The sequence below is a fragment of the Anser cygnoides genome, chromosome 7 (genome assembly GCF_040182565.1).
Source record: "Anser cygnoides isolate HZ-2024a breed goose chromosome 7, Taihu_goose_T2T_genome, whole genome shotgun sequence".
NCBI lineage: Eukaryota > Metazoa > Chordata > Aves > Anseriformes > Anatidae > Anser > Anser cygnoides.
The window spans coordinates 315,155-330,147 of record NC_089879.1 but is presented as its reverse complement, the minus strand read 5'-3'; the positions used below and the strand labels follow the sequence as shown (position 1 = coordinate 330,147).

Below are 14,993 nucleotides of genomic sequence, written 5' to 3'. Positions count from 1 at the left end.
ACCTTTTATAGACCTCTTAGAAGAAGTCAATGGGCTGGCCACAGGTTGAAAACTGGTGCATTAATCATTCACAGGCAAAAGGGACCTTTGGATCCATAGAGATCCCTGATGATTTCAAAAGAACTCTAAATACCCTCAAGGTTCTTCTATGTAGATCAGATACAGGACCAAGACCTTAAATGTCCAGCAGTGATGGTCATTCTGCAAAGCAGATGAGCAAGATTTATGGCTCAAATTACTTTGGAGCAGTACAGGTCAGTGGGAAAGTGTCACTGTTTCTAACCCGCATTGATCTGTCAGGTTAGAAATCTTGCTAAATCTCAGAAGTTTAAAAGTAATGCAGACTAGGTACAATAAATATTAGAAATATCATAGGCGATTATTGAATGCTTCCTGAAGATGTATATAGCAAAGATTATATAAAACATTTTTATAAAGCATAGTTCAGTTCAGAACTGTCTGTATATGTAATACAAAAATCTTGTGAGCTTCATTTAGCTTACTGAGCAAAATCACATTAACAGTACATCTAGCATCCCATTAATTTGAGACACTGTTAAAATGATGGTAACTATAGAGTGAACTAATTGTCTTAATTATATAGATTAATTATTTTTATTCTCAGTAGAGACAAATCATCTCTGCTCATTTAATCGAGGGTACAGGGTCTTCCTTTCTTGAAATAGTAGTTCTTGAATTTAGTTTCTTGAATAGTAGTATCTTGAAGAGTAGTTCATTGAATGGTAGTTCAACATATATAACAATTAAAGATTTAACCAGCGTTATTCTGTCTGTCATCACTGATTTCAATGCTGAAGGGAAGTTTTAGATCTAATATCATAGGCAGTTCAGAGCATATTTTATTTCTGAGAGAGCATATTGGAAAAGTCAATAGTGATGTAAGGACTTCTAATAAGAGGTCAGCCTGCAGGTCTAGTCTTTCTCCCAAACTAGAACGGTTCAGCAGACACTAAGGTAATGACTTAAAATAACTGTGAAATAATGAAATAATAACTGTGTGCAGGGTTTAAATATTGGAGGAAATCGATTTTGCTCATGAAGCTGGGTGTCTAAGATGTTGCCCCAGTCCCCAAATTGAACAACCTACTGGTCCACTGTGCGTGTGAAAGGGAAAGAGCCAGTAAAAGAGGCAAAGAAGCATGCATTTGTGTTAAAGATGGAAGCATTCATGACTGTTTATTCATTTTGCCTTATGAATGGCTTTGTGTTATAATTTGTGAACTGTACCTGCAATTCCTGATTAGGTGCCACCACAATTTCACAGCACCAGTGCTGGAGGACTTAGCAGTTTCTCTCTGAATTCCACCTAAAGCTTCCTCCCCTCTTATCATAGATGAGAGGTGTCCAGCTCTAGCAACATTTGACAGAGTGAAATGACGGTAGTGTTAGGAGAAGAGGAGCTTTCTGGGTCTATTCATCATTGATTGACAGCTTATTTTGCTACTGTAGAGCTTTTAAAAGAAAATGTAAAAATTAAAAAAAATGAGAAAACAGAAGACAAAAGTCTAGGAAAAAATAATAAATGTAAAAGAAGTAAACAGGTACTTGTTCCAGAAAATAAACATTTTAAATGTTCAGTGCCTCGTTTTGCTGAGCAAAACCTGTCATAATACTTTTTAGCAAAGCCAGTTGAGGTGTGAACCATGGACATAAAGATGTGTTTGGCCAAGTCATAACTTGGAAAAAAAACTCTTAAGAAAAATCAAAGGAAATCAGGTGCAACACTGGAAAAGTGTTATAAGTCACCTGCTGTTCTCCTAATGTAGAGTAGAATCAGTCTCCCAATATAGTGTTTGTAAAATATAACCCTGAAGGCTCCCATCTTTCAGGCAAAATGTAAAACTTGCCTCTTCTCTCATGACTATTGACATTTTCACAGTGCATTAAGCTCTTAAATCAGAGGTAAAATCCAAATGGATACAAGTGTTCTCTGCACAAAACTCACTATGAAATTCTGGTTCTACTCAAAAGCATGCAAAAAAAATCCATGTTTAAATACAATTTAATATTCCTGTAACATCACTATATCTTTTCAAAATTCACTGCCCAGTTAGATGTGGCTTAATACAGCCTTTAGAAGAATAGATTGTTTCTGGTTTTGAGTTCTCAAGAAGAGATATTTGAGTTTAAAAGTAAGAACAATTTTTTCCTACAGCCTCATGCATTAATTCTACAGCATACAAGGTGTTGGACAATTTTTACAGTTGTCAGAGGCCCAAAAGTTTGCTCACAATTTAAACTATTGAAAAGCTGTGTGCTCTGAAGAGCCATCATGCAGCAGACGGGTTTGCTGACTGGGGTGTTAGGCTGATTTCAGTCCATCTCTCATCCATTCAACAGTGCCACAGCTTGGATTAGCAGAACAAATCTTGTTTTCTCTGGTGTGAAATCAGAAACAGTGTAAAAGTATTTTTACTTGGAGATTCATTAGAAGGCACGCTTCTTTTCTGTTGCACTGGCTTATCAGCAGTCATGTAAATGAATCACTAGTTCATATTTAGCATTGATGTTAATGTAAGTTGATGGTAAAATGCCTCCTTTTTGCCAAGTGCTACCTTTTATTTAGGTTCTCACAGAAAAAGCCTTCAGTCCTTACAGATCTGCCAAATGTATTCTGTATCCTGAACGACATCGGGATCTTTTTGCTGACACTGTTAAACTTGTGAAAGAGGCACATCCATCCATGATCTACTTAGAATGATGCGGCATTAGTTTATCAGGACATTTGTTTAGTCTTCCTATGGGAGCCAGATCTCAAAGTGATTGGCATATAAAGAATGATTTTTTTTTCCCTGAAGAAGTATTGCTACATTACAGTAAATGCTTCCTCTGATGATATAAAATACTTTATCTAGACAACCTAAAGTGACAAGTTTTTGTGTTGCTTGGTATTTTCACCAGATATCCAGTAGAACTAGACCATTCAGGGCTCTTGACAGTAGCGTTTTTGGAGTTTTTCTCTTATGCATACCTAGTCAAAACTCAATCCAGTTGGATAGTTCCAGCTTGATGTTAACTGTCAGATAGCTACCCAACTTCCCGTGTCAGAGGAGTTTGATAAATTTGGTCAAGTTCTCACCTCTAGAGATGCCAGGACATTGCCCTGATCAGGAGAAAGGCTGAGTACAAAGTGGGTCAAGAAGCAGAACTGCTTGCTCATGATCCATGTAGATCCATACATTGTTCTTTAAGGTTGAAAAGTCTGTGTTATTTCTATCTGTGATGCAACCATTCATTAAAAAGTTTCAAAAAGCTTTGCTTTACCACTAAATCTCTTTTACAAACACAGTACCCTTTCCGGCTTTAAATTCACATGTCAACCTTGTGCTGATAGCAGGAAATTGATAATCTGAACGAGTTGGATGGCTACATTGTCACAGCGCATACAGGATTTGGATGGAGTGAGTCTCGTCCATCTTCTACATATTCCCACATTAAGATTTTTATTTTCTTGGTTTACAGAAGGCCTATTTGTCCTGAGGTCTGATTTTTATTTTTTTTAATCATTTTCACTCTCTGAACCGATTAACGGGCATCAAACTAAAACTAAAACTTGTTGATTACTTTACGGGCCTTCTTGATTGATGAAGGATTGCATGTAGCAGTAGGGACGTTGGCAGAGTTGGAAACTGTTTCCACCTATGCACATAGGGACTGCTATACTATATGACACCAGTCACTGTTTTTAAATGTGGCAGAGATTCAGAGGAAGATGACGGAAATCTTCTGAAGGGCAGCTATAGAACAGTTACATCTCAGGAGTCAGTCTAGGTTAGACCTTAAAGTTTAACAACAGTCCTCTCGAAGGCTCTGCTCATGCATGTATGATTTCATTTGTAATTCTGGGTATTTAAACAGTTATGAATATCCAGTATTTTTCAGGATCTTGCTCAATTCTGACAGTCTGGGACAATAAGATGCCCATCAAAATAATGCATTAAGTAGAGAATAAACTTCACGTTTATATTGGGTTTCATATAGCTATTTCTGAATTTAATTGACTGTTCCCATTCCTGTCTTAGGACATAACAGAAGAAATTTCTGATTTTCCTGTTGTAGGCCACTCAGTATTCGGTTTTGGTGCAGTGTATTGCCTGCTACTCTCACTTCTTTGAGGAAAAACATGCACTCTCTCCATTATAAGTATTTTTTCCCCATTTCTTGTTTTGTCTCAGAGTACGGTAGTGCTTCAATTACTTCAGTGGATGACTTGACCATGTCACCTTTCTTTGCAGGAGAAATTGTTAACCAAAAACAGATTTAATTTTCACAGAAGAAGCTGCTTAGTTGTTTTTCAATTTCTCCTTTTCTAGGAGACATTTGAGAAACTAGTGAGGAGGCAGTTGCACACTCAGGATGGTCAGATTTAGATTTTAATAAGGAATTGTTCTAATGCTATAAGAAAGACATGGACATACTGGAGCAGGTCCAGCAAAGTGAAGTGCCACTAAGATATTGGAGCATCTTCCATGTGAGATGAGGATGAGAGATCTGGGACTGTTTTAGTCTCATGACATGAAGGCTGGAGGGGGATCTCGTCAGTTAAGTGTAAATACCTGCAGGGAGAGTGCAAAGAAGAGGCAGCCAGGCACTTCTCAGTGCTGCCCAGCGACAGGACAAGAGGCGACAGGCCCAAATTTAAATACACCACTTAAATGTAAGAGAAAATATTTTTGATAGGAGGTCAGACACTTGAGCAGGCACCCCAGGGAGGCTGTGGGGTCTCTGTTCCTGAAGAGACCCAATCCCCAGCCCCCTTCTGTAGGCATCTGCTGGGAGCAGGTTGGGATGGGGATCTCCAAAGCTCCTGCCAGCCCCACCAACCTGTCTTCAGTGTCTACTGGTGACTTCTTCCCAGCTTGCTACAAAACTGAGGTGTCCATACTTAAAAGCTATTAAAAGCTATACTAAAAGATTTGTTGACCTGTGAACCCTGAAAAATAGCTTTTTTTTTTTTTCCTTGAGAGTTTGAGATGGTTGTATTTGGCAATTGCACGTCCTTCAGTAAATCCTGATATTTGTACTCGTTCCTATGAAGCTTTCTGCAATAGCTGGATTATTACTCCTGTGCTAGTCAACTCCTCCAGAGAGAGACACAGCTTACTGCCTAGTATCCTTTATTTTATTTCTTTAACTGACACAGCTAGACAAGCAGAAGATTTCAATGTGGACAGACTCTAAGTAGGTGATGATTGTCAATATTGTCGATTTAAAGCAACAGGCCAAAAGCTGAGATAATCTTAATGACTGTATACTAGTTTGCTGTGTAAAAGTTGTGATTACAGATGTGTTACAAATGAGATGATAAATGTGTTAACAAGCACAAGTTGATGTTCAGGTAGGTAGACTTAAAATCTGAAAAAAATAGTTGCTAGATAAACCATGCAGATAATCATCACTCATAAATAACACTTTTCACCTTAATGTGTTTTTTATTAATTTTCCTGTTAATTATCCAGTGTGAACTGCTGGATATTGGCTGAGGATGCAAATAGGTGTTTCTTTGAAGAGCCACATCAGGAAGTGTGAGTGCTTGAGTATACAGAGACCGAATTCATAATTAGAGCTCCAACACTTCACATTGCTCTGAATAGTAAAAATAATAATACCCCTAATTGTATAGCTTGAGAATGTCAGATGTAAGCGAGTATGTTTATACGTTTTAGTGGTCTCTGTTTTTTTTTTCCCAAGAACAACTCAGTGCTTGCCTATTTTTGCTAAGACCTTACCTGTTACACAGATGCAACAGCTTTTCCAATGAGTGCTGTAAGTTGCTTGTAACACTGAATATATGTATGTTAAGTTTGTTTCATATCTATTCCTAGCTAAGAAGTATAAAAAGGTTACTGGGAAAGAAATCTACTCAGACACTTTAGAAAGCACGCCCATGCTGGAAAAAGAGAAGTTTCCACAGGATTATTTCCCTGAGGTATGTACATTCCCAAATATCAGGTTTCATTCTGATTTGCTCTGATTACTTTAGTAACTGTTCTAAGAATGTAAATAAGGTCAGTATTGAGTCTTGATTTTTTTTCTTTTCTTTTTGGTTTGTCGGTTTCTTATAACCAGTTTCTTATATATATGTCGGTTTCTTATATATATGTTTTAAACCATTGCATGAATTTACTAAGTTCAAATGGAGTTCTTTGTGTAGTAGAAAATGCTTGTGAAGGATGGAGACAGTGATGAAAAGTCTTGTTTATACATTTAAAACCAAAGAAATAGCACACAGTGCCAATTGCAAGTCTGTTTCGGGGGGGATCTTAACTCCCTGAGAGGGTGAGACACAACTCTGAATGGATTCGATTTGTATTCAGCCGTTGCAGCTCTGTAATCATGGTTGCAGTGATGCTGTTTTTTCTTCGGCACTGCTAGGTACTGCTGCAGATATAGGGGGAATTCTTACTGGCACAAGAAAGCACACAATTTTCAAACATATAGATATTTTTCTTCACACTGCCATTGTACTCCCTTCTGTTTCTGCTCTCCTAAGAGTTGGAGAGTGCTGTGCGTCTGGATGAAGGTCTTTTCAAACCCAGAAACACAGGATAAGCTGATGCTTTCCTTCCATTGCAGCTGCAACTGCAATTGCACGTGTGACTTCAGCCTTTGCGTGCAGTTCTTGTATTTGTTGTTGACCTTAATTTGTTAATTTTTTTTAATTTTAAGAACATCTAGATCATGGCTAAGTGTTTAACAGTTAGTGTTTACTACAAACCAGGTGAATACATTTGTTGAATTCATGTACCATTTGTGGATCAAATTGGCACACTTTAATATTAGAAAGAACTAAATAAACTTTAGAAATTGCTTAGAATTTGTAAATATCCACACTTACAGATACTGCAGTAGTACATGTGCGCTTGGAACAGCATTGCATAGTTTCACGCTGATGGGATGTTGGTTATTCTTTTTTCTTTTTCTTGGATGCTAACTTTATTTTTGTAATGTTTTTTCTCTCTCTGCTGGAAGGGAAAACTGCGTTTGATGTAATTTTACAAGTTTTTACTTCTTCTAATAAGCATCTTAAATATTTTTCTGGAGTTAAGTGTTACATCATGTTGAAGGAACTTCAAGTGGTTACTCGGATATTTATTTTTCTCCTCTATCAGCAATAAACCGTAGCAGTATGGGTCATTGACAGCGTAAGTAGGACACGAACAGTGCTGTTGAATGATTTTATTGTAATACTGAGAGCACTGAACAGCAGCGTGAGTGCTGTTAACACACGTAGCAGCAATAGGCCAAATTAGGGATTGTTCATTGATACCTAGGAAGAATTATTTCCATCATTACTTCAATACTGTTGTTTAATCATGAGACTGGCAAATTTGTAACTTCACAGAATCATACAGTGTCTCGGGTTGGAAGGGACCTTAAAGATCACCCAGGAAAGATCACCCTGCCACAGGCAGGGGTGCCACCCACTAGATCAGGTTGCTCCGGGCCCCATCCAGCCTGGCCTTGAACACCTCCAGGGATGGGGCATCCACAACCTCCCTGGGCAACCTGTGCCAGTGCCTCACCACCCTCTGAGTGGAGAATTTCTTCCTAACTTCTAATCTAAATCTCCCCTCTTTTAGTTTAAAACCATTCCCCCTTGGCCTGTCGTTATCTGATTGATCGAAGAGTTGCTCTCCATCTTTTTTATAAGCCCCCTTTAAGTACTGAAAAGCTGCGATGAGGCCACCCTGGAGCCTTCTTTTCTTCAGGCTGAACATCGCCAGCTCTCTCAGCCTTTCTTTGCAGGAGAGGTGCTCCAGCCCTCTGAGCATCTTCGTGGCCTGCTCTGGCCCCGCTCTAACAGCCCCACATCCTTCTGGTGCTGGGGGCCCAGAGCTGGACGCAGGGCTCCAGGTGGGGCCTGACGAGGGCAGAGCAGAGGGGGACAATCCCCTCCCTCCCCTGCTGCCACCCCTCTGATGATGCAGCCCAGGATGCAGTTGGCCCTCTGGGCTGCAAGCGCTCACTGCTGGCTCGTGTCGAGCTTTTCGTCCACCAGAACCCCCAAGTCCTTCTCCGCAGGGCTGCTCTCAATGAGCTCTTCTCCCAGTCTGTGCTCATGTCTGGGATTGCCCTGGCCCAGGTGCGGCACCTTGCAATTAGACTTGTTGAGCCTCATTAGGTTCACATGGGCCCAATTCTCAAGCTTGTCCAGGTCCCTTTGGATGCCATCCCTTCCTTCTGGTGTGTCAGCCGCACCGTTCGGCTTGGTGTCATCTGCAGACGTGCTGAGGGTGCACTCGATCCCACCGTCTATGTCATTGATAAAGCTATTAAACGCAACCAGTCCCAGGACAGACCCCTGAGGGACACCACTGGTCACCGGCCTCCACTTGGACACAGAGCCATCGACCACCACTCTCTGGGTGCGACCTTCAAGCCAACTCCTTATCCACTGAGCGATCCACCCATCAAATCCATCTTTCCACTTTGGAGACCAGGATGTCATGTGGGATGACAACTTGCTCGGCATTTTTTATTACTGCCTTTTACATGAACTAATCTTTGTAGTCCCTTGGAGGAACGGTCCAGTCCAGTGGCTTTCTCACACTACCCAGAGGACCAGGGACTGTGTCTGTTTCTTGTGGCAGCTCAGGGATCAGTTGCTCCCACGTTTGTTTTTGGAGCAATGGCTTCTGTATTCGATCAATTGTGCAGCACTGCTTTAGGTACAGGAGCAGCCAAATACCTTTTGAAGATCCGACGCCTTCATACTATGCTGTTCCTAAACGTTAGGTTACAGTAAATAACTTTTCCAAGGAGGCTTTCATCTAGCACCGTTTTCTCGTATTGTCAGGAGTGCTGCGTACCCGGCGGAGGAATGGCTAGGTGCACTGGGTCTGGCTGGCACGGCGTCAGCTTTCCCCAGCGCAGCGGTACAGAGCTGTGCTGTGCGGTGCTGTGCGGTGCGGTGCTGTGCTGTGCGGTGCGGTGCGGTGCGGTGCTGTGCGGTGCTGTGCTGTGCGGTGCGGTGCTGTGCGGTGCGGTGCTGTGCGGTGCTGTGCTGTGCTGTGCGGTGCTGTGCTGTGCGGTGCTGTGCGGTGCTGTGCGGTGCGGTGCTGTGCGGTGCTGTGCGGTGCTGTGCGGTGCGGTGCTGTGCGGTGCGGTGCTGTGCGGTGCGGTGCTGTGCGGTGCTGTGCGGTGCGGTGCTGTGCGGTGCTGTGCGGTGCGGTGCTGTGCGGTGCGGTGCTGTGCGGTGCTGTGCGGTGCGGTGCGGTGCTGTGCGGTGCTGTGCGGTGCGGTGCTGTGCGGTGCTGTGCTGTGCGGTGCTGTGCGGTGCTGTGCGGTGCTGTGCGGTGCTGTGCGGTGCGGTGCTGTGCGGTGCGGTGCTGTGCGGTGCTGTGCGGTGCGGTGCTGTGCGGTGCTGTGCGTGCGGTGCGGTGCTGTGCGGTGCTGTGCGGTGCTGTGCGGTGCGGTGCGGTGCTGTGCTGTGCGGTGCTGTGCGGTGCGGTGCTGTGCGGTGCGGTGCTGTGCGGTGCTGTGCGGTGCTGTGCGGTGCTGTGCTGTGCGGTGCTGTGCGGTGCTGTGCGGTGCTGTGCGGTGCGGTGCGGTGCGGTGCGGTGCTGGTGCGGTGCGGTGCGGTGCGGTGCGGTGCTGTGCGGTGCTGTGCGGTGCGGTGCGGTGCTGTGCGGTGCTGTGCGGTGCTGTGCGGTGCGGTGCTGTGCGGTGCGGTGCTGTGCGGTGCGGTGCTGTGCGGTGCTGTGCGGTGCTGTGCGGTGCGTGCGGTGCTGTGCGGTGCGGTGCTGTGCGGTGCTGTGCGGTGCTGTGCGGTGCGGTGCGGTGCGGTGCTGTGCGGTGCGGTGCTGTGCGGTGCGGTGCTGTGCGGTGCTGTGCGGTGCGGTGCTGTGCGGTGCTGTGTGCTGTGCGGTGCTGTGCGGTGCGGTGCGGTGCTGTGCGGTGCTGTGCTGTGCTGTGCGGTGCTGTGCTGTGTGCGGTGCTGTGCGGTGCGCTGTGCGGTGCTGTGCTGTGCGGTGCTGTGCTGTGCGGTGCGGTGCGTGCTGTGCGGTGCTGTGCTGTGCTGTGCGGTGCTGTGCGGTGCTGTGCTGTGCGGTGCTGTGTGCTGTGCGGTGCTGTGCGGTGCTGTGCGGTGCTGTGCTGTGCTGTGCGGTGCTGTGCGGTGTGTGCGGTGCTGTGCGGTGCGGTGCTGTGCGGTGCTGTGCTGTGCGGTGCTGTGCGGTGCGGTGCTGTGCGGTGCTGTGCGGTGCGGTGCTGTGCGGTGCTGTGCTGTGCGGTGCTGTGCGGTGCGGTGCTGTGCGGTGCTGTGCGGTGCTGTGCTGTGCGGTGCTGTGCGGTGCGGTGCGGTGCGGTGCTGTGCGGTGCGGTGCTGTGCGGTGCTGGCGGCCGGGTGGCTGCCGCTGAGCAGCGCTGGCGCCGTGCCGGGCCGCCCCTGCAGGCCCCGCTCCGGAGGCCGGTAGCTGGCGGTGGGCAAGAGGCAGGCAGGGGACGGCCCGGCCGGCGGCCCCGCGCTGCCCGCAGGGACGTCCCGTACCGTATCGCCTCGTGGCCGACGGTTAAAGCGGGGGCCCTTGCGATGAAGGCAGCTGTCTGCGCCAGCAGCCGCTGAGCGTAGCGAGGCCCTGCCTCCCAAAACACGGCCGAACGTTGCTGGCTGATGGGAAGTAGAGAATTATTGTTTTCTCCTCTTGCTTCCACATAACCTTTGCTTTTTGTTTCCTTTCATTAAACTGCTTCTATCGCAAACTCACGTTTTTTTTCCTTTTTCCACCATCTCATTTCCTCCTCTCCCTTCTCCTCCCTGTCCTGCTGAGGGCGGGCAGCGTGGTACTCAGCTGCCTCCCGGCGTCAAGCCGTGGCCACTCGTAATTAAGACGTGAACAAATCCTTGAAAGGTCTGTTCCCGCACACGGCACAATACCTGGTGATAGTGTTGCCTGCAGGACTTATAGAACAGCCTGGGGGATTAATTTGTTTTATTTCAGAGCTTCACACGGTCGGAGAGGAAGCTGCTAAGGGCTCTCAGGAACTACATTGATGAAGATAGTAGCAGCACTGATATTTACAATTCTGTGACTTTTTGTGGTCATTCAGTGTGTAACCAGGCATACATCAAGCCAGCATATTTTTTGTTTGACTAGAAAAATTCGGAAACAATTGTGATCATTTTTATACATACTACACTGTTTTTCATTTTGGACTAAAGACCAAGGAGTCTCTCAAGCATACATAAGCACAGCAACAACAATAAAAAAATAACAGTGACACAGTTTTGGTTCTCTTATACACATTTGATAATATTTTTAAAGCTAAAATAAATTCCTGTTATTACCTATTTTCTTCCTAGCCAAATGCTGCTAATAATGATACTAATTTAAAGACCACAAAATAATTTGTATTTTGAAAATATGAATCCACACAGCAGAATGCATGAACAGCATATCACACCAGATACTATATTTACATGCTCTTGCATGTTTTAGCCAGACTTCTCATATCACATTTACAATATTTTTGTGTGAAAAATGGTTTAAGACTGATTTCTTTTCTTTTTATTACTGCTGTTTAAGAATGATCTAAAAGTAATTACAATGATTGAGGCATAATGCAATTCAAAATAATTACAGCCCACTGCATATAAAACTAACAAAACTTTCTGTCTTGATTTATGGGTCCTCTTGGCTAGGCATAAGACTCAAATGATGCCTCTGGGAGCAACGCTCCAGATAATGTTAGGCCATTTTAAAAAAAGCAGATTTGTGTAGTCTATCAGGCCTGAGTAATTTTTTTTTCCCATAGTGAGAAATTGGTTGTTATCATAGATCACAGATACTGCTCAAAGCTCTTATGAAAGATGAATTAATTTCACTAATGCTTTAATGCAAACCTTTCATGGAGAAGGCTGTATGGTGATAACCTTACTGCGGTCTCTCCTTTCTCAATGATGATTTATGTTGTCTTTTAGTAGATGAAACTGCCTGTATTCACAATCCATCTGCTGGCTAAAGGAATCCTATTAACAGAGAATCTGAGAAGAGACTTAATATTGTAAGGTGAAAGATGTAGTATCCCCTTTCTGGGATGTGAATCTGGACATTTTTTTCTTATTTTAAAATGTAGATACCTCTCTGAGAGCGCAGATGATCTATATCATCTCTACGTGGTTTTATGTTGTTTTACAGATGGTGGATCAGCTAGTTAATATCTGTTACAGTCAAAATAAAGATCGTTTCTTTAAAATCTGGAATATGAAACAGTTTTTTCTTTCTGCCTTTCTAGGCTATAGTTCTTTACATTCTGTTTCCAAAATTTTCTTCTTTCCAAGCACTGTATTTGAGAATATTAAAGCACATCAGTGACCCAAAATATGTGAGGCACGTTGCTCATCTGCAGTATGTATCTAAGGTGAAAGACAACATTTTTATGTTTCCATCCACCATTGCTGTTTTTGTAATTATTTTAAGTCATGTTCCAGTAGTAATATAATTTTCTTGTATAAATATATCCGAAAGAAAATCGTATGTGATCAGTTGCTGAGTTAGGCTTATCCTAACATTAACAGCAAAGACACTGTGAGATCAGAGTTCCAATTTTGGCGTTTGGGACAAGTCACGTCACCTTGCCATGCCTGGCAATCCCATGTATGGCTGTCATGTTATCACCATGCTACTATTACTTTAATAATACAGATTTTGTTATGGTAGTTATCTACCTTTAGTAAATACTGCATTCTCAGAACACTTCAGGTGAAATGAGCTGCAGTTACTATTGTGTTTTGGATGGGAGCCTAAAATTTAGATCCTCTGTTTATACTCCCATCAACCCTAAATTCTGCTGTTCGAGAGAAAGGAATTCCTGTAGATTTAAATGTTATTTGGAGAGTTTAGTAAAATACCGGAGAAAAAAGAAGATGTCTTGGAAAACAGAATAAATTGTATCTCTGTGGATATGAAGTGTGAGAACAGGCTGGTGGTTTGTGTTACTCTTTCTCATCATTGTTTTATATGTATACCCATACCCATCAGTTCCACAGGCCTTCTGCCAACTTGACATTATAACTTAAAACTTTCTTACAAGTAAATACTTAACTCTGTCGTAACATCAAAAGCTGCATATTATTGTATTTCTGTTTTCTAAAATAACTTTTAATGAACAAATTATATATTGCTACTGGTTGGTTTCTTCACTGGTGATGCGTATACGAAAAAGCCAATGGCAATAACGATTGAAACGTTACATGGTTTTGTATGTGCAAATAAGTGGAGCAAGTGTATGTTTTATCATGTATTTCTTATATTTGTTTGCATCATACAGAGACTTAAATTTGGTCTTCTGGTAGAAGTATTATTAAGTAAAACTCTATGCTGTATTCTGGTAAATAAATGGTGATCAAAGCAGTGTGTCAAAAAGCAAATTATCACTTAAATTACTGATATTACACTACATAGTAGACTTTGTTACTCGATAGATTAACTTCACATTCCTGAGGTCTCCTTATACATTTTTTGATAAGTGAACTTTATATTTATATAATGGCTCTTAAAAATCTTTTACCAGTAAGAATATGACTGAATAGTGCTGTTCCAATGTTTGTTTAGTGTTCAAAGCCTGAGTTAGGGTTGAGTTTCCCATGTACTATGTAGCATTCTGAAATACAGGTCAATCAGAAAGAAACTTTGAAGAGTTCATATACGTACTAATAAAAACACAATAACACAAATTCTTTAATTTTGTGAACTGATCTAAGGAAAGAAGGAAAGTCATTTGGGGGGTGGAGCTGCATTCCACATGGTTTTTATGGAAAATTGCCCCAAAATATGCCTTTTTTGCTGGTCAGTAAAACATTAAGCATATTATGAGTACATGAGATGCAAGTTTCTGCACGAGTTCTCACTGCAACGACACAGGCCTGTTAATACTGAACACTGCTTGGTGTGTCAGTTGTTCTGCCTGTTCAGTGCTTGGCTGCCTCACATAGGAGATTTCCCATCTTCATCTGTGAGCGGTGGTGTCCCTTTAAGAAGCTGCAATTACACTGCAGTCATTGCCACTTTAATATGTCTTTCCTTCATGCCCCTGTTTTGTATGGTTGAATAAACCCTTGCTGGGTCACTATTTAATTTGATATGGTCCCTCTCAGTAAAATGATGGAGAAAAGATGAATTAAAGCTCTGTGCTAGTCATTATCAATCATGGTTTGTGTGCATTACTTATTGCTCACAGTGCTTTTTGACATTAGCCCTCTATAACCTCTCTCTTCATGTTAATGTTGTCTGGAGGTCCTTTTACCCGATGTAGCAGAGGTTATTTATGTAGGTGGTGTTTCTAGGGGGTTTTAAAAGGTCAGCACGATCTCCTGAGAGACTCTATTCACAAAGAAAAGGCTGATGGAATGTAACTACAAGTTTTCAAATTGTGATTTTTCTTAAGGACTTCTAATAGGGATTTGCTGGAATTTCAGTTACACTTATTAAAGAAGAAATGTGGCAAAGTAACATCTAAGATATACTACTGCCCTTAAAACACATATTCGCAATGCATGCATGAGGAAACGCCAAACTACAGTAAGAGATTCCTGTGTTTTACCATGTCATGAAACAAGTTGCGTTGTAAATACCTTTTAATTGGCTTGTATCAATGAAGGCTTGCATGAAACGTAAGGCATCAGAGCTAAGGGCTGGGCATGCTTTATACTGGTATCGCTTGTATTGGTGTGGTAGTCGGTGACAGAGTCAGAGTGAAGGCCTGCGGGATGGCCTGTAGAAGAAGTGTGTGATGATTGACGGCAGGACTCTCAGTCTCATACGCTATGGTTACACAAAACCTTAAGCTAATTGTACGTACATGAGTCTATGGCAGCAGGCAGGACACATCCCAGGGAGAAAGGGATCCAGCTGATGTCGTTGTGAGGCCTTTCTCTGCCATTGGAAAGGGAGAGCTTCTTGAGGGCTGGGAAAACATGAATGTCACAGCTGTTTTCAAAAAGGGCAAAAAAGAGAGTCCCAGGCAGCCGG

The 14,993-nt window shown here is 43.1% G+C and overlaps 1 protein-coding gene across 3 annotated transcripts in view; it reads left to right on the top strand.

Annotated features, from left to right (window-relative positions):
• INPP5A (inositol polyphosphate-5-phosphatase A) overlaps nt 1-14,993 on the top strand; it is a 253,101-nt gene that overhangs the window by 131,292 nt on the left and 106,816 nt on the right. For all 3 annotated transcript variants that reach the window (XM_067000742.1, XM_067000743.1, XM_067000744.1), the window contains exon 6: nt 5,847-5,950. In XM_067000742.1, the coding sequence (XP_066856843.1) occupies nt 5,847-5,950 (104 nt within the window). The remainder of the gene's footprint in view (nt 1-5,846; nt 5,951-14,993) is intronic.